The sequence below is a fragment of the Bufo gargarizans genome, chromosome 6, assembly GCF_014858855.1.
Source record: "Bufo gargarizans isolate SCDJY-AF-19 chromosome 6, ASM1485885v1, whole genome shotgun sequence".
NCBI classification, from domain to species: domain Eukaryota; kingdom Metazoa; phylum Chordata; class Amphibia; order Anura; family Bufonidae; genus Bufo; species Bufo gargarizans.
In genome coordinates, this window is record NC_058085.1 from 110,239,545 (window position 1) to 110,265,464 (window position 25,920).

The 25,920-nt window shown below is 42.6% G+C and overlaps 1 protein-coding gene across 1 annotated transcript in view; it reads left to right on the top strand.

Annotated features, from left to right (window-relative positions):
* KCNH4 (potassium voltage-gated channel subfamily H member 4) overlaps positions 1–25,920 on the top strand; it is a 195,519-nt gene that overhangs the window by 164,202 nt on the left and 5,397 nt on the right. Inside the window, exons 6-14 of the mRNA XM_044297612.1 lie at positions 2,099–2,256; positions 2,440–2,647; positions 2,905–3,099; positions 8,990–9,189; positions 9,439–9,688; positions 10,671–10,885; positions 11,084–11,122; positions 12,660–13,027; positions 16,027–16,136. Of these exons, the coding sequence (XP_044153547.1) occupies positions 2,099–2,256; positions 2,440–2,647; positions 2,905–3,099; positions 8,990–9,189; positions 9,439–9,688; positions 10,671–10,885; positions 11,084–11,122; positions 12,660–13,027; positions 16,027–16,136 (1,743 nt within the window). The remainder of the gene's footprint in view (positions 1–2,098; positions 2,257–2,439; positions 2,648–2,904; positions 3,100–8,989; positions 9,190–9,438; positions 9,689–10,670; positions 10,886–11,083; positions 11,123–12,659; positions 13,028–16,026; positions 16,137–25,920) is intronic.

Below are 25,920 nucleotides of genomic sequence, written 5' to 3' on the forward strand. Positions count from 1 at the left end.
TCAAGATCTAATCTCAGACACAAATTAATTAACAGAAAATGTCCTTCCAATTAAAAGGACAGTGAGAGAATTATTATACCCTGCCATAGACAACTAAGCAATTTGTGCAGCCATGTCATCTGATTTGTAATATCATTGGTTATTACTGCGGCACCACCAGGGTCATAACTCGCCTTGCACCCAGGACAAAAAGTTTGTTTGCTGCCCTCGCCCTATATCTAAATATCCTGGCCAAGGCTGATGAACTTGTTGGGCCCATCCTTATACCTAACACTCAGGGCACATGCCACATGATCTCCCCGGCTATACATCTGTCCCAAAGGGATGATATTTGAAAAACAGTATAAAACGATAAGAAGGTGGCTGCAGCAAAATTGTTTAAAGGCTATGGACACCTTCGGGGCAATTTGTTAATGATTGCATTTTACTTATTTTTTCAAATGTTCATTACTAAAAATGTTCAGCTGTTTTTGAGATACAAGGGTGAAAAACTCAGTCTACAGAGTATGGTCCCTTTCACACGAGCGTGATTTCCGCGCGGGTGCAATGCATGACGTGAACGCATTGCACCCGCACTGAATCCTGACCCATTCATTTCAATGGGGCTGTGCACATGAGCGTTGTTTTTCACGCATCAGTTCTGCGTTGCTTGAAAATCGCAGCATGTTCTATATTCTGCGTTTTTCACGCAGCCTTGGCCCCATAAAAGTGAATGGGGCTGCGTGAATAACGCATTGCATCCGCAAGCAAGTGCGGGTGCGATGCGTTTTTCACTGATGGTTGCTAAGAGATGTTGTTTGTAAACCTTCCGTTTTTTATCACGCACGTGAAAAACGCATCAAAACGCATTGCACCCGCGCGGAAAAAACTGAACAACTAAATGCAATCTCAGACAAAACTGACTGAACTTGCTTGCAAAATAGTGCGAGTTTCACTGAACGCACCCTGAACGCATCCGGACCTAATCCGCCATGCCCGTGTGAACCTAGCCTATAACATCTCAGTCTCATTAGCTGATGACTCATGTGAAGCCTTATCACTGATCTCCTGACCTCATAAACATTAATTTAAGCAATATTCTTATCAGTTTCATAAGAATTTAGCTATAATGACTGTTTATGAGGTCAGGAGATCAGAGATAAGGCTTCACATGAAAGACAGTCTGTAAATAGACAGATTTTTTAACACTTGTATGTCAAAAACGGCTGAATATTTTTAATAAAGACCAATTTAAAATACGATCATAAAAATATTGCCCTGGAGGTGCCCATAAAATTTCTGTTAACTTATCCAATCCTAAAAGTTACCCCTAAATGGGTGAAAACAGGAAACAGTAATATACTTAACATACTTATACTATGTGAAACCTGTGCATGCTGTCTCTGGTGGCAATACCACATCCTCACCAGTGGTTACCTATCACGGTCACATATTGTGTCACATTATTAAAGAGACATAACGTGAAGGGGTTCAGAAACTGCACAAGTTAAAATGGTAATGATTATCACTTTGACTCCTCTAACTGATGTTTAAGGGTACTTTCACACTAGCGTTTTTCTTTTTCAGCACTGAGTTCCATCCTAGGGGCTCAAATCCAGAAAAGAACTGATCAGTTTTATTCCCATGCATTCTGAATGGAGAGCAATCTGTTCAGGATGCATCAATTCAGTCTTTTTTACTGATCAAGCTTTTCAGAAAACCGTAACATGTGGTATTTTTACCTCCGGCCAAAAATCCAAAACACTTTGACTGAACGCCGGATCCGGCATTTTTCCCATTGACTTGCATTAATGCCGTGTGTTCTGTCAAACCGGATCCGGCTTTTGTATGTTAAACCCGAAAAGTCCATAAATGGCGGATCCGTTTTTTCCAATGCATTTTTTCATTGTGATCAGAATCCTGATCAGGATTCAAATGTAATCCGTTTTTCCAGACCCGGTGGGCAGTTCCGGCGACGGAACAGCCCGCCGGATTCAAACAACGCTAGTGTGAAAGTACCCTAATACATAGCTTTTTTGCATAGCTTTTTTGCATGTAAGATAAAGATCAGTAAAAAAGTAGTTGGTCAAAACCTTTTTGTTTAATTCTGCTCTTACAGATATCATTTTAAATTTCCGTACAACTTACGTCAGTCACTCTGGACAAGTGGTGTACAACCCCCGTTCAATCTGCATCCACTACCTCGCCACATGGTTCTTTGTGGACCTTATTGCTGCTCTGCCCTTTGATCTTCTCTATGCATTCAATGTCACAGTGGTAAGAAACAAATATCACCTTTCGTGTGAACTCTTCCAAGAGAAAAACTAATCTTTTGGAGGTAGCTAAACAGTAAAAAGCTCTACATGTTGTTATATACAAACTGATTAAATCAGACACGGAAGGTTGAGAAATCGATAGACCCGTGTCTGATAGCTTTCTTCTCTTTCATAAAAATGGAAGACATCTCTGGTCCATCTGTTGAAGACGATTCGGTTGCTGAGGCTCCTGAGGTTGCTGCAGAAGCTGGATCGATATTCCCAGTACAGTGCAATGGTGCTAACCCTTCTCATGTCTATGTTTGCTCTCCTGGCTCACTGGATGGCCTGTGTTTGGTACGTGATTGGCCGAAAAGAAATGGAGAGCAATGACCCTGTCACTTGGGATATTGGTAAGAACAGCTACTACAAGGAATAGATTGATAAAGGTCAATTCCCCTTATTATATAAAATAGTTGTTTTTAGTAAATAGCATCATTTCTAAATTTCCCTTTCTCCCTATCTTGTATTGATATGTTGTCATCATAGTTACTGAAGGTTTTGTAGACTCCAACTTAGTTTCATATACTGGACATTAAAGACTGCATTGTTTAAGGAAATAAATTGATTACTGGGTACAGTATTGAGTACATACATTTTTGTCCTGCAGGATGGCTCCATGAATTGGGCAAGCGGCTCGAAGTGCCCTACATAAATAATTCAATTGGAGGACCCTCTATTCGTAGTGCTTACATAGCATCCCTCTACTTTACGTTAAGCAGCTTGACTAGTGTGGGCTTTGGCAATGTTTGCGCTAATACCGATGCTGAGAAGATCTTCTCCATCTGTACTATGTTGATAGGAGGTGAGTCTGGATGTGATTTGGTCAAAAGTTCAATGCTGTCAAATATAGCACCATGGTTCCAAATTAGCAGTCTAGCAGCAACAGCATGGACAACAAGGACTTTGCTGTGCTACACTACATAGTTTTGTAATCATGTGAGGAGCAGTCAAAAAAATAAATAAAATAAAATAAAAAATTTAAATAAAATACAATGTAGTTCATACCACTTCATGATCCCTGTCCCGATCGGAGCTATACAAACGTTGCCAGGGTAGTAAGTCGCCGTATATATTTACTCTAACTTTAATGTAGAATGTTATTACATTCATCTGGGCCGGTCTCATCGAGGGGGCGGCACAATGGGGGCGGGATGGATGATGCGGCGATGCCGTGCCTCCTGCGTCCTCATTGGCCGTTCTGCAGGCGGGGCTCAGTTGAGGGGAGGAGGACTCTCCTCATATTCTGTGCACCTGAGCGGCCGCGTTCGGCCACCTCGTACTTACAGCTGCAGCCTCTGTAATGGAGGCTCAGCAGCTTTGAATATTTATCCTGCGAACCACAGATACACGCTCCTGACGAGCCTTATGGCGAAACGCGTTGAGTGTGGTGTGGGGATGAATCAATGTTCATTTGTATCTGCTTTGCGCTCACACTGCAGTTGAGGTCTGCGGTTCTCAGCCCTCTGCAGTTAGATGAGCAACAGCAATCCAGGTCTGCCTGTTTCACCCAGCTTAGCTTAGATCCAGTGATTCGTGTCTGCAGGGCCGATTCTTAGACATCCGTTTCACATGAACGGATGGATTCAATTGAGATCGGCTTCTGCAGGCAGATGTTTATCACTGGATTAGTCTATCCATAACTTTAGTCGAGGGATCCATGAGCTGGTAGTGATTCAGAGCACACTGACCGCACCTTAGTGCTTACTTCTGTGGAATCAATTAGCACGGCCCCATGGCCCTCTGCTTTCACTTGCAGTATAGCACTAGCCTGCGGCATTTCTAGTGACCCCATCCGCAGCTGCATTTACCGTGTATGCGGCTTATAGGTCCTCATATCGACCCTACACTGAATGGATGGTGTCCTAGAATTTTAATATAGGTTAGTCCCCCTTCCCTTTTGTTTTTCTGATTAATAAAGTAACAGTTTTAACAGAAATGTAGCGTTCCAAACGACAGTGATTTGATTTTGATAGGTGGAACGTATACCATATATCAGTTATACCAGTGAAATTTTCTTTATATATTGCTTGAGAGTAATGGCAGGCTTTTTGGCGGCAGGTATTTGCAGTGATAAATGGGATGAGGAAGCTAGAGTGGTTTTTTCTGAGGCAGATCTACCCCCAACCAACCGTGCATTAAGTATCACTGGTTCATTTAAATTACTCACCAAAATTTACAAAGACCAAGTCAGAGGGTGGTGGGAAATTCAAACCCTGGAAACCTATATCCAACATCAAATAGTCCCCAGGGGTATGCGGATTCCCTTCCTTCCGTCCAACAGAATTCAGTCCCCAGAGTTCCGTAAGAAGTGGGAAAAAGAGGCCGTTGAGAGCTCCCTCAGACTTATGGCATTGTTGCTGGAGGAGGAAAAGGCCCTGCACACTAAAAACACCACATTGTTGCAGGAGCAAATTGCAGAAGTGAGCAAATTCTCCAGTAACTCTGAGTTTACGCGTAAGGAGGTCTTTTTGCAACAGACGGTGGAACGGTTTACGGCCCAGCTTAAAGAACGTAAGCACTCTCAATTTTTGAGAGATAAAGCTGATTTTAAAGAAGGGCGCATTCTCGATTTTGCGACTAAAACTGCAAGGACCCTTGAGGTTGAGACAGAACCCTCATCCTCTGAGGGGGAAACTGAATTGGAAGGTACCTCCTACCAGAATAGCCAATACCCCATCTTCCAACCCTCTAATAAGGGATCTAGAGGAAGGGGAGGCAGAGGTAGGAACCCCAGATCACGGGGAGGTTTTTTAGGGAACCAAACTACGAGGTCCTACAGTCTCAGAAACAGCAAGAACCAATAGTACACCATCATAGAATGGGTGCAGCTGATTACGAGACTGTAAACCCTCTAGGAAAAAACAGGTCCAGGGACAAGTTACAAATTATTAACTTGTCTGATAGGTCACTTACGGAGGTAGAACTGGAACTACTTAGCAAGGGCCTATCATTTGTTCCCACCTGTTCCTTTAGCTCCTTCGAATGGGTCAAGGATTTGACCTTATTCGTGAGGAAACTTAAATGGAAAAAATTCTTTGCTACACATAATCAACAACAGTGCAATGAATTGGGTGTGGACATAAATGACCTGCCGGATATCCAACTACTGGCATCCCTTATGGAGGAAGGGAGTAGGGAGATTGGTGAGGGTCCATTTACGGACCTCAAATTGTCCTCTACTAAAAACCCGCCCCTTAGTGATGGCACACCACCTGACATTTTTCTCAAGGTCGTCACAGACCAACTGAGAAAGCTCGACACATTGAAGGGGACTGAGTCCAATCTCCGGAAAAGGGAGATTGAGGCCCTAATTTCACTGGAACGCGACAACTCCCTTGTCATTAAACCATCGGACAAGGGAGGGAATATTGTCGTAATGAACTGTGACCAATATAAGATCATGTGTCTGAACATTCTCAGTGATAAATCATGTTATCGTGTGCTGGAATCAAATCCTACTGAGATGTTCAGGAGGCAATTGAAGGACCTCTTGGACACAGCACACGATCATGCCCTTATCAGTAGATCTGAATTTGAGTTTTTGTTTCCCAAACATCCCCAGATCCCTTGTTTCTATGGGTTACCCAAGGTGCACAAGGGACTTACCCCCTTAAAGGGACGTCCTATTGTGTCAGGGACTGGGAGTTTGACACATCCAATCAGTACATACGTGGATAGGATTTTACGACCATTTGCGGTGTCCCTATCCTCGTATGTACGTGATTCTATGGATGTAATCAAAAAATTGGAAGGAATACATCTTGGTGAGAACGTTATGCTGGCCAGCCTGGATGTTGAGGCCTTGTACAGCTCCATACCCCATGATAGGGGGTGTGGAGTTGTGGCCTCTTTCCTTAGTCAACGTGGCACCCATTGCTGGCAGCATAACGAATTTATTCTTGAACTAATGAAATTTATCCTTGAGCACAACTGTTTTATCTTTGATCATCGCATGTACCACCAGCTCAGGGGAGTGGCGATGGGGAGCCCCTGTGCCCCGACCTTCGCCAATCTCTACCTGGGCTGGTGGGAACGTGAAGTTGTGTTCGCGGATAATCAGAGATGGGCTGACCACATTAATTTGTGGTTACGCTTCATCGATGATGTATTGATTTTATGGTCTGGGAGTGTTGAGGACTTCAATCGGTTTGTTTCAGACCTGAACATAAACACTATGGGATTATTTTTTACATCAGAGATCCAGGAATCTCAAATCAACTTTCTGGATTTAACCATCTTCAGGGACAGGATGGGCAATATTGGCACACGGCTGTTCCGCAAGGAGACTGCAACAAACAGCCTCCTTAGTTGGGACAGTTGCCACCCCCTGCCCCTGAAGAGGGGAATTCCAAAAGGGCAATACCTTCGGGTAAGGCGTAACTGCTCCAGTATGTCGGATTTCAGAACGGCATCCAGTGATCTACGAACCAGATTTAGGAGTAGGGGGTACCCACAACATGTACTAACTAAAGCGTACCAGCATTCACTGGCACAAAACCGGGATGCCCTCCTTACCCCTAGGTCGGGATCGGCTGGAATGGACCAGTTGCGCATCATAGCCACATATGATGAAGCACACAACACAGTGCGTGACTTGCTGACGACTTACTGGGGTATTCTTAAATCAGACCCAGATATTGGGGATATGATAGGCGATGTACCTCTAATCACGTACAGACGTGGACGTAGTTTGAGAGATCGCCTGGTGCACAGCTTTTTTCAGGGCCCGACTACATCCACATGGCTGAGTACCAACCTCAAAGGGACCTTCCGCTGTGGCAGCTGCGTGGCTTGCCCTGCAATCCAGACTGGCGCTACATTTATCTGTAGCGTCACTGAACAGAGATTTACTATCAGATCATTTGTCAATTGCAAAACAAGAGGCCTGGTATATTTGGCCACTTGTGTTTGCGGAAAGCAATATGTGGGTAAAACCACAAGAGAATTCCGTAGAAGAATAGCAGAACATCTAAATGACATCCGCAAAGGGGCGGATACCCCGATTGCTAGACACATATCGACCATGCACAACGGTGATGTGGATGTCATCAAATTTCAGGCTGTGGAGGTGGTCAGAAGAGCGCCAAGAGGAGGCGACTTTGATAGGCGGTTATTGCAAAAAGAGACACAGTGGATTTACCGCCTATGTGCGCTCCAGCCCCAGGGACTAAATGAGTATAATTCCTTTGTGTGTTTTCTCTAGATCCCTGGAGCTGAGGTGCAACGGGGGAACATTAGGGGTGATGACATACTGCCCACGATCCGTGTGTCTCAGCGGCATGGACTACTAATGACTCTATGTCATTAGATCACCTAGGCAATTGAGGGGGCTAGGAGATACCAGGGGTGTGATAGTGTAATTATTGGTTGTGGATTACTTATACCACATTATACCATACACTGCCCCTTTAAATCAGCCTGATCACAGTATTGCCGTCTAGTAAAAATGCTGCTGGGTCCTTCCTGACCCTCCTGTATTGTCTCCACCACCACCGATTGAGGTCCTCAATTAATTAAATAAAAAAAAAAAAAATTTAAATAAAATACAATGTAGTTCATACCACTTCATGATCCCTGTCCCGATCGGAGCTATACAAACGTTGCCAGGGTAGTAAGTCGCCGTATATATTTACTCTAACTTTAATGTAGAATGTTATTACATTCATCTGGGCCGGTCTCATCGAGGGGGCGGCACAATGGGGGCGGGATGGATGATGCGGCGATGCCGTGCCTCCTGCGTCCTCATTGGCCGTTCTGCAGGCGGGGCTCAGTTGAGGGGAGGAGGACTCTCCTCATTTTCTGTGCACCTGAGCGGCCGCGTTCGGCCACCTCGTACTTACAGCTGCAGCCTCTGTAATGGAGGCTCAGCAGCTTTGAATATTTATCCTGCGAACCACAGATACACGCTCCTGACGAGCCTTATGGCGAAACGCGTTGAGTGTGGTGTGGGGATGAATCAATGTTCATTTGTATCTGCTTTGCGCTCACACTGCAGTTGAGGTCTGCGGTTCTCAGCCCTCTGCAGTTAGATGAGCAACAGCAATCCAGGTCTGCCTGTTTCACCCAGCTTAGCTTAGATCCAGTGATTCGTGTCTGCAGGGCCGATTCTTAGACATCCGTTTCACATGAACGGATGGATTCAATTGAGATCGGCTTCTGCAGGCAGATGTTTATCACTGGATTAGTCTATCCATAACTTTAGTCGAGGGATCCATGAGCTGGTAGTGATTCAGAGCACACTGACCGCACCTTAGTGCTTACTTCTGTGGAATCAATTAGCACGGCCCCATGGCCCTCTGCTTTCACTTGCAGTATAGCACTAGCCTGCGGCATTTCTAGTGACCCCATCCGCAGCTGCATTTACCGTGTATGCGGCTTATAGGTCCTCATATCGACCCTATACTGAATGGATGGTGTCCTAGAATTTTAATATAGGTTAGTCCCCCTTCCCTTTTGTTTTTCTGATTAATAAAGTAACAGTTTTAACAGAAATGTAGCGTTCCAAACGACAGTGATTTGATTTTGATAGGTGGAACGTATACCATATATCAGTTATACCAGTGAAGCAGTCATTTGTCACCATTTGGAGTGCTCCCCCATGGTGATCCTCAAAGAAACCAAGAGATCGCAGTACCTTGGAGGAGATAAGGTTACTACTGTAATGACCAGTGGTGTTGTATTGTTTCTTACAGCTCTAATGCATGCTGTGGTTTTTGGCAATGTGACAGCCATCATCCAACGAATGTATTCTCGACGCTCCCTGTACCATACACGTATGAAGGATCTCAAGGATTTTATAAGAGTTCACCGCTTGCCCCAGCAGCTTAAACAACGTATGTTGGAGTACTTTCAGACAACCTGGTCTGTCAACAATGGCATTGATGCAAATGAGGTAGGGAACATAATGTTACTTCAAATTGCTTTATTCCACCTTATATTCTGTAAAGTAATCCTTCAACATGGCTTCTTGTGATTTAATATTAAGAGTGATTTTTGTCCAGCTACCCATCTTGGCCATTTTGAGTCTATTTCATTTATATATCCTCTTATAGGCAACTTCCACTGAGTCACACACTGAGAGATACAGTAAGTCATCTTTCATTTTAGATCTCTAGCATTTGATGTCTTTTATTTCTTCCAGCTGCTAAAAGATTTTCCAGATGAGTTACGTGCTGATATAGCAATGCACCTCAATAAGGACATCTTGCAGTTACCTGTTTTTGAGACAGCCAGTCGGGGATGTCTGCGTGCCCTATCGCTGCACATCAAAACTTCCTTCTGTGCCCCTGGGGAGTACCTTCTACGACAAGGAGATGCTCTGCAAGCCAATTATTTTGTATGTTCAGGGTCTCTGGAAGTCTTGAAGGACAATATGGTACTGGCTATTCTTGGTGAGTACCACTTGTACTATCACAATTGCAGAGCTAACAGTTAAAAGGGCACCAGCTGATCCCACAGAGATAGACCTGTTATCTCTTTAAATCATGAGATGACCTTTAAACTACAGTGTTTCTCTGCTTAGAGTCACACAATTTTCTAAGATGCCAACTAGAGTATGTTTCTTGAGGGCCCTTTACATGGGTTGATTCTCAGGCCAGATGAACGCTAACAAGCGTTTATGGGCACACTCGTTAGCGATTATCTGGCAGTGTAAAGGTGCTACTGATGACATTCATTGGGTAATCACATCATTTTCCAGACGTTTGCTGGAATACTGTGGAGGAGATTGCTGCACGTAAATGCAGCACACTCCTTCACTGACGAGCAGGCGACTGCCGAGAAGGAACGCTTCCTTCCTGACAATCGCCTGCAAAATTGACCAATTTAAATGGACCTTCAAGGGGTTATCCAACCCCTATAATGACCTCCTCTAATGCCTGGGCCCCTCATATATCTTATACTTACCACGCTTCACGGTGCTTCTAATCCTTGCACGCCCATCGCTGCCTCTCCGGCGATGGGGGCGTATTAGCCAATGGCAGGTCGCGACGGGGACAAGCCTCCCTAGGGCCACCCGCAATGTTAGGGAGGCTTGTCCCCACAGCAGTCTGCTATTGGCTGCCCCCCACCCCACGTCGCCGGATGTTTTGATCCGCTCGATGGGGAGATGCAGCGGTGGCTGTGTAGGGATCAGAAGTGACACGGGTGCCAGGTAATTATGATCTATATGAGGGGAACGGGCATTAGGGAGGTCATTATTACATTACAAGCCTAGAGGGCCCTTTACACTGACCCATTCTTGTCCAATTATCAGCAAAACCTGCGGTGCCCATGTACCATACTTTTGTCTACAGTCATCTTTTCCTTTACTACAATGTATATATACTATGTCAGAATATTACAATGTGTGTTCTCTTGCTTTCCATATGTTAGGGAAAGGAGATCTCATTGGCGCCGACACCTCAAACAAGGACCAGGTGATCAAAACGAATGCTGATGTGAAAGCTCTGACCTACTGTGATCTGCAATATCTCAGCCTTCGAGGACTCCTGGAGGTGTTAGAACTTTACCCAGAGTATTCCAGCAAATTCATGGCAGACATTCACCATGACCTGACATTTAACTTGCGTGAAGGCAGTGAGACAGATGTAAGAAGCATATTAAAATATAAGATCATTAACTGAATTCTAAATCTATTTGTGACAAGGCATTTCTACTTGTGTAGGCAATTCAACCATTTGAAGCCAACACTGTGAAAGAAACTGAAGTGGAATGCCTTTGTGTTTTATTTCTTATTTTATCCATGTTATCTTTCACTAAACAGCAGGGTTTCTGTTTGATTCTAGGGATGCTACAGGTTCTCCCGATCACCACGGCTATCACAGGTAATGCATCCTTTCAGCTATCTGTTGCATTTCTAGATATCTTTTCTTACTTATTCTGTACTGATCCTGAGTTACATTGTGCTACTTGCAAAAATGTACTTGAAATTGAGCTCTTCTGGTTTTTGGTTAGCTGCAACCCCTGATGGTTCAGTATCTGCATACAGCATGATCTGGTGATCAACATCCTGAAAGGGAACCTGTCATCAACTTTATTCTGCCGTTAGTATGGACAGCATAAAGTAGTGACAGGTGAGATGATTTCAGCGGTCTGTCATTTATAATTTAAAAGTAAGTGGTTGCCGAGAACCAACATCACAATCATTGCAGACTGGGCCTGGAAAAGAGTCCCGGCCACCTGAGAAGAGTCATGGTTCTTCATGAATTCCTGCTCTCCTGCCCATCTGCTGATGACAGACAGTCTTCTACCTAGTTTTCTCCCTTTCTCTCTAGGAGAGAACTGCCAATCATCAGCAGGGGGGCAGGAGAGCAGGAGATTATGGATAACCAGGACTCTTCTCAGGGAGATGTGACTCTTCTCCAGGCCTGGGCTGCAATGATTATGATGCTGGTTCTCGGCAACCACTTACTTTTAGCTCATTAGTGACACATCGTTGAAATCAGCATTTCTGTCACTTTTTTATCCTGCCCTCAGTGAGGTCAGCATAAAGTTGATGACAGGTGCCCTTTAAATAATGGTGCAAAATAAGAAAATGAGTAATATTCACCTTTATCAATTGTGAGGCTTCAGTTCCTTGATGGATTCTTCTTTATAGCCCTCTGGACACATAGGATCTCACCATTCAGCCAATTACTGGCTCAGACAGACAAACTCTTTAAGCTAGCCATAAATATACACTAGATGTAATCCAAAGGCTGGTTAATTATTTCATTCAGCTTCATCTAATTTATACTTAAGGCCAACAGCTATCTCCACCAACACTATTCCAATACATATAGGCAGCTTTAGAGTTTTCACCATGCTCTTTACAGTAGTTTGATGTTGGCATAAAACACAGCTCTGAGGATGCAGAGCATTTTAGGATCTCATCTAAGTTGCTAGATAGAATTGGATCTGTCAAGGTGGAGACTAATGGTAACCACCAGGAATCTGAATGCAGTTCTGGTTTTGAATAAGATATGATGTCACCAGGGGTGCATCTAGCTCTTCTGCTGCCTGAGGCGAAAACTGAAATAAGGCCCACCCCATGGCAAATTCTCAACCTAACCCCCTCCTTCCAGCCCTACTGTTAAAGACATACTTGGAAAACTTTACATATAGTGCTACAAAACATACTTGTTAAAATACTGATACAGTTGAATATGCAGAGACTCCCACAATGAGAGCCAGAAGGCCTTTCCACTAACCCCCAATTGTCCCTACCTGGTGCTGTCTGAGGCAATTGCCTCACCTCGCCTCATTGGCGGTGCACCCCTGGATGTCACTGTCCAATAAAGTTGCCATATAGCATTCAGGCTTTATATTTTAAGAATTCCATAATGTCAATCATTACAAATGTCATTTAAATTAATTTTTCAGCCTCGTCCAGAATCTAGCACCGCATCTGATAAAAAGTTATCATCAATTCTTGAAGACAATGATGAAACGGATGACTTCTTCCGCCACTCTCCTGCTACTATGACACGTAGGAAGCTTTTGCTTCCAAACCTCAATAGCCCTGTGCGCCGTGGTTCTCTTAGCAGTCTCCTTGGTGACGATCTGAGGCAATTCCATACCTTTCGTCGTAACTGTCGGTCTCCAGCACGTAACAGTCGAGGTAGAAGTCCTTCACCTCAGTGTCGCAAGGCAGAAAAAGTGCATGAAACTGAGAATGTTGGCTCAAAAAAGCCAGCCAATCTTCTCATTCCATCTCTCAACACATATGGTCCACCAGATCTTAGCCCGCGGTGAGTTCAGTGAACCCATCTGTTCTTTACTTGTATGTATATTATATGTTTGAGAATAAGTTGTCATAACTAGGATTTTTATAGATTTGCAAAATATGCAAGTAGCAGACAATTGAATTTCGTGCAAGCTTGTGAGCTTGGATGCTTGGAAAAACATATACAGATGTAGCCACCATTATTCTGACTGGCTTCACATGTCCATGCAACAAAAGCACATTACTCTAAGACAAGAACGTTTATCGCATCTGTTTTTTTAGTGAACCTATTGACTTCAATGAGTCCATGGACCATGTTTTGTGGCCAAGTATAGGACATGGTCTACCGCTTTGTGGACCGGACATACTGAGGCAGAAACTGCACAAATCCACAGAGCCACTGAAGTCTGAAGTTAATCGGTCCCCAAATTAACTTATGTAACATAGACCGTCACACGGACATCATCCATGTTTTGCAGACTACAAAATACATATGGTCATGTACATGAGGTCTTATACAACAAATTGCTTTAAAGCGACTATCCTTGCACAGCTGGTGTCAAAATAATGCTGGCTACATCTGTAGCATTAGAATTAATATAACCTTCCAGCTTTTTTTTTATCATGGTAAGCCTTCAATGTGTGATCAATGGGGCACCAGGACCACCACCAATAAGCTGAGAGGAGAATGACACAGCCTCTTCAATGTCAATCCAGGCACAGCAGTGCATAAATACATAAGGCTGGGCCTGGTACTACAGCTAAAGCCTCGTTCACATCTCTGCTTGTGGATCTGGCAGGCTGTTTGTCTACTTTATCGCTGGATCCTCATTGACTGCAATGGAGTCCGGCGGTGATCCAGGTGATTTCCAGCAAAAATGGCAGGTTTCAGCCGAAAGAAATACGTTGCATGCAGCGGTTTATGTTAAGGCATTTTTACTGGAAATCAGCCGGATCAACACTAGACCTCACTGCAGTCAATGGGGATACGTGGGTGAAGTAGAGGATCCAGCAGGCTGCTCTGTGCCAAAACAGCCTGCCGGATCCACAAACTGAGATGTGAACGAAGACTAAGTCCTTTTCATATTTTAATGAGGCTCAGCTTCAGTACCATGCAGTACATATGCAGGGGCAGAGCTAAAGGCTCATGGGCTCTGGTGCAAGAGTTCAGCTTGGCCCCCTTATCTCAAAGAATAACCTCCTTAAAGGGATATTCCAGGTAGAGCAAGTTATTCCCTAGGCACTGAATACAGGATAAGGCCTCTTGCACACAAAAGTTTTTTTTTCCGTTTCCGTTCTGTTTTGTGCATTCCATATACAGACTGTATACGGAACTATCCAGTCATCGTTTCCGTATTTCAGTTTTTCCGTTCTGTTCAAAGATAGAACATGTCCTATTATTGTCCGCATAACGGACAAGGATAGTACTGTTCTATCAGGGGCCAACTGTTCTGTTCTGCAAAAAACAAAATGCACACGGATATCATCCATATTTTTTGCGGATCCGTTTTTTGCAGACCACAAAATACTGAAAAAGCCATACGGTTGTGTGCAAGAGGCCTAACTGTTGGGTTGGTACTGTTGTGTACTGTTTCCATAACTCCCGTACAAGTGAATTGAAAATACAAAAACAATGTAGCATAGAAAGCTATGTTTTTTCAGCATTTCACAAGTTAGGCTACTTTCACACTAGCGTTGTTTTAATCCGGCGTTCAATTCCGACACTGGAACTGCCCGCCGGATCCGGAAAAACGTGTGAAAACGGATTACATTTGAATCCTGATCAGGCTTTCGATCACAATGGAAAAATGCATTGGAAAAAACGGATCCGCCATTTATGGACTTTAACTTTTTTTTCACATTTTTCGGGTTTAACATGCAAAAGCCAGATCCGTTTTGACTGAACACACGGGGCCGGATCCGGCGTTAATGCAAGTCAATGGGAAAAAAGCCTGATCAGGCGTTCAGTCAAAGTGTTCAGGCTTTTTGGCCGGAGGTAAAAATACTGCATGCTACGTTTTTCTGAAAAGCCTGATCAGTCAAAAAGACTGAACAGAAGACATCCTGATGCATCCTGAAGGACTGACTCTCCATTCAGAATGCATTAGGATAAAACTGAGTTCTTTTCCAGATTTGAGCCCCTAGGACGGAACTCAGCGCCGGAAAAGAAAAACGCTAGTGTGAAAGTACCCTTAGGGTCAGTTCATACGGAGTTTTTGGTTTTGGCACTTTTCCTCCTCAAAATCCGCTTAAAAAAACACCTAAAAAAAGCCTCCCATTCATTTCAATCAGAAACAGCTCTTACTTTTGTTTCCACGTGCCAGGATGCCCTATCTCGGGTGGAATCTGCACTGAATCTCTCACTTGGGAATGGAAAGAATAAAAAAAACTGCTATGTACGTCTCCGGACGTTTTTTGCACTGTTTTGGGTGCAGATCTGTGGCAAAACCCATGAGCTGAAAATGTAATTTAGCATTGAAGTAAAAACCTGTTGGTCAAAATAAAGTGTCAAAAACGCATGAAAAAAAATATGTGCTTGAAAAAAAAGCAAGGATCTGCGTTGAATTTTTTAGCGGGATTTTCAAAATCCATCATGTGAACATAACCTTATGGATCCAGGCAGGATGGGACTGGGGGTTCCATTCTAGAGTTAGGTTCAGATCCCAGAGGTGGATATGTCAAAAATGTCTTTGATGAGAATACTTGTTTGTATAGGCGTTGTGGTTGTACCCATGTAAGGGTTGCACTTGGTTCTGAAGCCCCAGCCTGTTTCACTTGAATAGACATTAATTGCAGAACCAAGCAGAGCTGCATGTACAGATGTGCAGGGCTGTCCTTTTGTTCTGATGTTGGGTAGAGATTCTCAGGTTCAGACCCCTGCCAATCATGCATTGATGGCCCATCCTAATACACATATTACATCATGAGCCTGAATTTAGTATGCGACTTCTCATATCTAAGAGCGTGATACTGCTTTTATCACATATTTACTGACTGTAAATGCTTCCAAACCATTCTCTTTAGAGTGGTAGATGGGATTGAGGACAGTGGAGATGTCTCAGAGAACCAGACCTTCCAATTCAACATGGACAACTCCAGGCCAAGATCTCCTATCAGACAGTCTCCGGTTGCAGGTAAAGAAGTAAGATATTGGTAGGGTACGCAGACTAGATCTATTCACTGTGTCTGTCACTCTATCCGTCCATCTGTCCTGTCTGAACTACTGCTCTCTATTTTCACTCCCTTGTGAATGTATGTCCTTCCCTGCCCATCCATAAGAGATTACAACAAACACAGATGTTCCATTTGTCATGACAAGACCCTGAAGTCAAATTTTTTTCTAGCATGCTGGTATACTTATTAATATTTATGGCAATCCTATTTTATTGTCAATGCTTTTAGCCGAGACACATATTGCTTTACCCAAACACATGCTGTGATGTATGCTTATGTTCTACAATATGTACCGTCAAGAAGAAACCCAGATTCACGATTTACAATAGCTACAGGTCACTTGTACAACTTAAAATTTTATTAACTAATGTTAAAATGCACTGCACTCGGATGTTGCTGAACGTCCCATAGAGTTTGAAAGAAGCAGAAGAGGGGATGCTTGATTAGCGCTCCATTCCGACGGATTCCGCCAATCTAAAATATGTCCCCTGTTTTGTGTTATAAGAATTTTGACTCTTTCACTCAGACCTGTTGTACTCTCCCATAGTAACAACACAGGATGTATAAATGTTATATCACCAATATACATAGCTAAGGCAATGTTCCCTCTAAGCTGGGCACTCTGGAAAGCATAGATTTAAAGGGGTTGTCTGAGATAATTCAAATTCTCAGTCAAGCCTTAAAATGACTTACAATAAAAAAAATCTTACACTCACACCTTCCTCCTGCTCTGTTTTCTGCTTCGCTGACCCGAATTTTCTGGAGCTATTTGTTTACATACAGCAATGGTGATATGCCTGAATAGGCATGTGACCGCTACAGCCAATCACTTTCCTCAGTGGTCTACTGTTGAGGACAGTGATTGGCTGCAGCGGCCATATGCCTTATCCAGGCATATCATCGCTTCTCTTTTGCTTCTGAGTGACTAGAAAAAGAGGGCTGCTTTCTTCCAGAAACAGTACCGCACCTGTCCACAGCTTGTCTATGGTATTACAGCTCAGCCCCATTCACTTCAATAGAATTGAACTGTAATAGCCATGAAACACCCCATGGACAGGTGCGTTGCTGTTTTTGAAATAAAGCAGCCATTTTTTTTCTAATCCTGGACAACTTCTTTAAGGTATACTCTAATACTCAGATCACATGTTCTTATATGGATTATTGAACACCTTTTCTGCCCCTGGGGTTATAGATATGAATGTGACCAAGGCAACATCAGTAGTAAGGAAGGGACTGTTTTCGTCAAACTCAAAGTGACAAGTGGCTACTACCCTTTTACGCTATAACCCCGCCCACTCAGCACATAACCCTGCCCACAATCCCGCCCAAACCTCGCCTAAAATACCGCCCATTCAAATCCCCTTTTAGATCTGATAAGGTGTCAGTAATTCAATTTAATATTTTTAAAAATAAAATGATATTAAGCGTGTATTAAGCTTATATCAACCTCTTATTGAGCTATTATAATTATTGGCAGTGGCTAATTATAAATATTGACAATAGTTATTTGATCGGTCTATCTAACTATCTATAGGACCTTCGATGATCTCACCAGGTCATGTTCTAATTAATTATCTATCAACCCAAATCTATTGTTCAATAGATAAATATTTTATCTATCTATCTAACAATCTAGCTAATCTATCTATCTATTTTATCTAGGACCTTTAATGAGCCCCTTTCCCCGCCCTTAACGTTACCTCTTGGATATTAAACATGGCAACCCGCTTTCTTGTATTTTAGCAGGGCCCTCAAATTCCGGAAATATTAAAATTCCGGTTAATACAAGTGGATACACTCATGTCGCACAAACCTGACTGTCATTTGGTTTTATGCATTTTGGCAGAAATTGTACGACGAGCTAACCCGTTTGTTTACAAATATCAGGTTTATCAAGGGAATACCGCAAAATTTTACAGACGATGAACTATTCCCACAGGACAAGGTAAATTTTGCGGTCATCTATGATCTTATGGAGGCGGCTTGTGAAAAAATCTTGAAATACAAAACTCTTTCACCAAATACGTACACCACAGAAATTTGAACATCATGTATCTCGTTCAAAACGTTTTTTGTCAGGGTAAGACAAGCCGGACCATAAACTTAAACAGTAAATACATGGTCCTTTTTAAGAACCCGCATGATAAATTACAAGTTACTACGTTGGCCCGGCAAATGTACCCCGGTAAAGCACGTTTCTTTTTAGAAGCTTTTGAAGATGCTACACACGCACCTTACGGCTATTTACTTGTAGATTTAAGATCCAACACGCCCAAGGAACTATGACTATGAACCGGTTTGTTCCCACCAGATCTCCCGGCGGTTTATGTGTGCAAAAAGAAACTCTAAAATGATAGATTTCTTATCTTGAAGGTTATTCTTGGTAGCGTCACCGCGCCTGTAAAGATGTCGAACAGGATCCAACATAATTGGGATCTTTTAAAAGCGTTGGTCAAGACAAAACCGATGGTCCGAAAATCAATATTATGCAGCGGCAGTAATGATTTGATATCCGCTATTGGCAAGATCGCTCTCAACATCCTTAGAGAGAGAGAAAAAAATATACTGAAAAGATGGTGCAAGGCTATAAAGAAATTAAGCGATAAAAGCTGTCCCATTAAAGACAAGAAGCGCATTGTGAACCAGCGCAGCAGTTTTATAGGATCGCTGCTCGGCTTTGTAATACCTTTTAATCACTAGCTTGATAGCTAATAGAGTTGGCTGTTAATAATGGAGTATGCAGAGAAAATGTTCCTGGTTTCCAAACACGAGTTGGACCGTTTAAAAAAAACTGTTGTAGAAACACCAGATATACGCCAAACCGTTTGGATGTCGAAATTAGCGAAATACTACACAGAAATGACCTTTCAGATGATGAAAAAATTAAGAGATACACTAATGTGTTACAGAGATACTTGACGCTCAACAAACAGTCAGATAAAGAAATGTCAACCCTAACTTTGATTACGCAGCCGCAACCTTTTGTTGAACAAACTGCGACAATCGGGTAACAAGCTGTACTGGAACGCTAGGGGTGAATTCATTTACAAAGATCAAGTTATACCAGAATCCAACATCATCGACCTGATTCGGGTCGCGACACATAGTCACGGGTTGCTTTAGGCTAAAACGCCTTGCAGGTGGGACTTCTTCATGGAAACCATCACCGAACTGAACGTGCCATCAACCGTGATCGGTAATACAAGAACGAGAGAACTTTACGATAATTTAAAAAAGGGGTCGCCCGGTGAACCTTTTGAAATGGTTCGTATCCCTTTTAGGCAGCAGCCGATCGTAACAACAACACCTGCGTTAACGCGAGGCTCTTTATACCTAAAAAGAGAACGCCACCTTTGTTACAGACATCTTGGTTAACGTTGTAACTTTTACTTTGTATGTAACAATGTATTTATGTATGTAATGACTGATAATGCTTTTATTTGTTTTACTTTGTTACAGACGGCTTGTTTATCGTTGTAGATTTTACTTTGACAGTAATATCTCAATGTTTTTACATAAAAAGACTTTTTAAATAAAAATAGTCCGTTTTTTTTTACAATAAATACACTTTCTTGATTAGTTAAAATTGTGTAAACCGCTAGGGTGCGTTGTTGTTAGCATGTGCTTAAAAACATCGCTAAAATGACCGCGAACACCGAAATATTGAGAAAACAGTACTACACGCCAAAAGCTGTCAGTTCTTACAGAGGCGTTGAGCCCTTATTCAGAGAAGTACGAAAATTTGGAATAAGAAAAGACGCTGTAAAAAATTGGTTGAACAACGAGGATAATTACACATTGTACAAACCGGTTAAAAAATCATTTAAAAGAAACAGTTGTAGTGTCTGATATAGACGACCAATGGCAAGCCGATCTTTTGTCGATAATAGATAAAAATAAAATAAAAAAAATGGTGTAAAATACTTGCTGACGGTGGTTGATATTCTTTCGAAATATGCTTTGGTGTCTGGACTTTCCAATAAATCCGGGGAGATGGTGGCAGTCGCTTTTGAACAGATATTTACGTTAAACGGGCTGTACCCCAAGAAAACTTCAGACGGATCGGGGTTAAGAGTTTATAATACAAACCTATGTGAAAACTTTGTGAAGCCTTTAAAACACATAATTTTTTCGCAGGTACCAAAGAACCATAAGGTGTCGCCCTGTTGATGTAACAAAAGAGAACTCTTTAGTTTGGAAAAATATCTACAGCGATTACGCCTCTATTAAAAAAGTTAAACCGTTATTAAAAATAGGCGACCACATCAGAATTGTATGCTATAAGGGGACGTACGTGAAGGGCTATGAACAAACCTATACGGACAAGATATTTACTATTTACGCTGTAAACACTGGGGGCCTCAGACGCCTTTATAAGTTGAAAGACCTGTCCGACAAGATCACTGAATGATCGTTCTACGCGGAAGATGTCCAAAAAGTACCCCTCGATAAGCGGCGCGTTTACAGGATAGAAAAAATCATGAAGATGAAGAAGGTTAAGGGAAAAACGCAGTATTTTGTAAAGTGGGTCGGTTACCCGAAAGGTTTAACTCTTCGGTGCTGGAAAAGCAGTTTGCGTGCGTGTAAACTATGAAAGATGGCTCATTTTTTATTACGCTACCCTGCAACGCCTCCGCCAAACTTTACCCCGAAAATACCATCGCGGATTACACCACTAAATTAGCAAAAGCCGTCCATCTTTGCGGTCCTTATGAAGCAGCATTAGTAGAGATTCAGTACCCTCATGCGTGGGAAACTTTTGGGCACATCGCGATGATCCGGTCAGAGAGTTTTTTGTTAAATCGGGGTATTACCCTAATATGAACGAACTAATCAAAACCATTAATAACAAACTTGATTCTATAAAAATACCGCCTGATCAATTGCACCTAAGACACGACAATACTGACAGAACCGTTGGTGAAAAGTTAGGCAATATATTGGGGCTTCAGGGGTACTCGCGCGATCGCTTGAACAACAACGTAGACGCGGGGCACATCGTTTTGTGCTACAACGAATCTGGCTTGCCTGTTTTAGAACATTTTGTGAATGATAATTTAGTTTTAACAAAAGGGAGCGATTCTATACCTATAAAGAGAAAAATTCATCGTGATTTTAAAGCCGGATTTTATACGGTTTGTTTATACTGATATCATTCAGCATCAACTTGTTGGCGATAGTTACGTACAGCTTTTAAGAACTGTGGAGATAAGCGGAATTTTTTTTTAAATAGTCACGCAAAAGTATAACATGCCGGACTATATACCTCTCTGCAAACAACACTTTGATACCATTACACCATTACACCATAAAACTATCGTGCGATTACACTTTAGACCTCGCACTGTGACGACGCATAATGTTGTCCGAGAGAGTGTACAGCGATCCGGACACTTATACGCATTATTACATAGCGCAAGCCGATCATGGTTTGGACGGCTTTCACGCCGCAGAATTCATGCACGGTTCTAGTCTCGCCAGGTTATTCCGCGGATTGTTCAGGCGAATCGTTCCCCTATTCAAGAACGTTTTGAAACTTGTAAAACCGCACGTAAAAACAGCCGCCAGGAATATCGCTAAACATGTTGTCGCAACGGCTTTGACCGCTGTTATGGATCAACTGCGTCGTCCTACACCTTTTTATAAATAAAGTAGAGCCGACTAAAAGATGTCGCCGCCAGAAAACAAGAAGCCGTTCACCGAGCGGCATCTTCTAATTATCAGCTATGGCTTTTGTACACGACGCATCCTCCGAATATGCCAAATCAGAGTTGGATATCTTTCAAATACCGCCAAGCAAATGAGTACTGAAAAATCGTTTTATGTAGAGGTACAACCGTTTTATTACGACCTAAATAACACACTGTTACACGTCATTTGCAGAATCGTTAGCCCAGATATCACACCCATACCCGACGGATCCCATGTCGCCCTTATTAACTCTTTTTAATCAATTGGACATAACGCTCGGCGACACGTGGATTTCAAGAAGAGACAAGCTTTATACGTATAGAGCGTATATAGAATCCCTAATAAATTATAATTCACTAACTTTAGTGGCCCAATTTACAGCCGGCTTATTATATAAAGATACAGAGGGACATCATGATGAACGGGGTCTCGACGGCCGTAATGTCGGTTTCACCAAGAGAGATCAGTATACGACTCGCTCTAAAAGTGTAGAATTAATGAGACCCATTTACACAGATATATTTAATCAGCCTAAATTAATACTGAACGGATTAAATCTAAAGATAAAGTTGACCAGAAACAAAGAGTCCTTCTGTCTTATGTCTGCCGAGGCGACCCATTTTAAAGTCCAAATACAACACGCGTCGTTGTTTGTCAAAAGAGTTCAAGTATCGCCTGCTGTGAGAATCGGACACAGTCACGCTCTGTTAACCACTGACGCAAAGTACTCAATCACGCATCGCTTAAAGTGCATAGCGTTCCCACCGAGGAACTTTTTTTTGGAAACATCCCAAAAACAGTAATACTAGCGTTTGTGGACAACAAATAATTTTCCGGGAACTACCAAAGAAATCTTTTGTGTTTCAATCAACATAATGTGAATTATGCCACCTTATATTTAGACGGACAACAGATACCCGCAAAACCGTTTCAGCTTAATTTTCAAGACGATTCAGGCGTTCGTGAATATATGTTGCTCGTACACATTTCGGGGAAGAAAAAGGCTGACAACGCTTTATCCGTGGATCGGTCAGAATTTTTGAACGGGTACAGTTTGTTTGCTTTTGATTTATCGCCGGATCAAGAACCTGGCAGACATTTCTCTCTAGTAAAAACTGGAAATCTCAGAGCTGAAATTAAATTTGCTGACCCGGTGCTAAACACTATTAACATGATTGCGTATTCTATTCATGAAAATATTATTCAAATTAACAATAGAAGGGAGGTTTTATATGATTTTCAATAAAAATGAATAATTATGAAATTACCTGCTTTATCAAAGCTGACTTTCACACCCGCTGCATATTTAAAGGTGTATTTCCATGCGATTTATTACCGGAAAATAAAATCATTGACCGTCCGGCGGCCTATATTGTATATACAGACAATTCGTATTAGCGGGGAAAACACAGGATTTTAATTATATCATACCTGAATGGCGTCTCTATATTTTTTGATAATTATGGATTATCGGCCCCGAATAAAATATTTCCTGGCGAATTTATGAAATTTTTATCTAAAAACTCTAAGATTTTAAGGCAGGGGTGGCCAACCCGCGGCTCGCAAGCCGAATGCGGCTCCTTGCATCTTTATTTGCGTCTCGCAGCGGAGTGGTCTGGCAAGCTCTTACTCTCCTCTGTTTACATATGCGGCTTGCAGGGGAGCGGGCCAGCTATTTCTCTACTTTGCACTTGTCTCAGCAGTGCTCTCCAGTGGCGTGCGGGTGGTCCGCCCAGGGTGCCGCTTTCAGAAGGTGCCCGAAATCAGAAGCAATGAGCATTTCCATCAATACAGATGGAAGCACTCATTGCTGGAGCGCAGGGAGCTGGGTCCTGTCAATCACCGCTCAGCTCCCGGCGCTCCTCCCCTCCTTCAGGCCGGCGGCGCTGTGAATGGTGTCTGGGCAGAGCCTGTAGCCCGGTGAGCTGCATAAGTTCCGCCCACACATTGCTGCAGAGCGATCTGGGTAGGCAATACTACTATGGAGGGGGCACAGAGGGCATTACTAATGTGAAGGGGGCACAATTGGCATTTCTACTATGGATGGGGCACAGATCCAGAGGGCATTACTACAATGAAGGAGGCACAGAGGGCATTATTACTGTGAAGGGGGCACAGTGGGCATTATTACTGTGAAGGGGGCACAGTGGACATTATTACTGTGAAGGAGGCACAGTGGGAATTATTACTGTGAAGGGGCTACAATGGGGATTATTACTGTGAAGGGGGCAAAATAGGGATTATTACTGTGAAGGGGGCACAAAGAGGGCATTACAACTGTGAAAGGGGCACAGAGGGCATAACTACTGTGAGATGGCACAATGTGGACATAACTACTGTGAGAGGGCACAATGTGGGCATAATTAATGTGAGGGGCACACATCTGTACAAAACTACTGTGAAGGTTGTACAATAAGTACAATACTACTGTGAGGGGGTACCATTTTTTTTAAGTATTGGGGGGGTGCCAGCTCACCCCCCAAATCCTCATCAGATCCACAAAATAAGCCCCCCCCCCCCAGTGCCCACATAAGACACCTAAAATCAGACACCCCATGCTCATATCTCCACTATGTCAAATCACCCCCACACACGATCTCAGAATGGGGTTGAGAGGGTCATCCGAGCATGAGGGTGTCAACTGAGCATGAGGGTGTCATCTGTGCATGGGGCGGTCATCTGAGCATGAGGGTGTCATCTGAGCATGAGGTGGACTGAATACAAACCAGATTTTAAACACATTGTCAAAAACAAAGATTGCCAGAAGTCTCACTAAAGCTGTCTACACTCAATTGCAGTAATACTATCGTGTGCACGCATATTTGTGTAAATGTATAGCTTGTGGCTCCTGGCAGTCATACTTTTTTTTTTTCTGGCTCTGTGTCTGTAAGGTTGGCCACCCCTGCTATAAGGTATCAAAACAGACAAATACAGGACGCCATTAGTTCGGTCTGCGGGCATTACTGCATCTATATCTTACATTGTATAGCTAAAGGCATGTCTTTTGAAAATGTATAAAAAATATTTATGAGTGATTTTAGGAAAAATGACCGTATTGTATGTACCTTTGTAACCAGGCGCATGAACAAATTATGTATACGTTGCTGTAATTACGCACAAACGCGTCTTCCCTAATAAGTTATCGAAAAAATGTACCATGATGCGTCGTAAATAAAGACATTTTGCTTAAATCACGTACGCCTTCGATTTTTATTAAACATAATTACATAACAAAGCAAATTTCCTTTGGTCTGGACTGGTAGGGGTTATGGGGACGCCGTAGGGCGTGGTTATGAACTCTTAAATAGCGTCTTAAGACATGCCCAAACATGTCTTCAACATGCTCGGACGTACCCTGACGCGCTTCACAAAATGGACGCCATATTTCAGAAAATGGATGCCGCAGTCAAAAATAGGGCGGCTGAATCAACACCCTGGAAAGTTAAATCGCTCGGCTGTCCGTCTTAAATTAGATTTGGGCTAGTTAGAAATGTACCTAGAACCTGCGATGACATCAGCTTTGGGCAGGGCTGGGAGGGTTTGTTCGAGGCTTGGGGGGTTATGGGCGTGGAAAAGGGGCTCATCAAAGGTCCTAGATAAAATTTATAGATTCCTGATAGATAGATAGATATGATAGATATGATAGATATGATAGATATGATAGATATGATAGATAAAATATTTATCTGTTGAACGTTAGATTTGGACTAGATAGATAATTAATTAGAAAAGAACCTTCGGTGAGATCAGCTCTGACATCAGTTTTGGGGCGGGGGCTGTGAGGGTTTGTGGGAGGTGTGGGTGGGGTTATGGGCGGGGAAAGGGTACTAGATAAAATAGATAGATAGATAAGCTAGATAGATATATATGTGATAGATAGATAGATTGTTAGATAGATAGAAATATTTATCTATTGAACAATAGATTTGGGTTAGATAGATAATTAATTAGAACAGGACCTGGTGGCATCATTGAAGGTCCTATAGATAGTTAGATAGACGGATCAAATAACTATTGTCAATATTTATAATTAGCCACTGGCAAGATTTATAA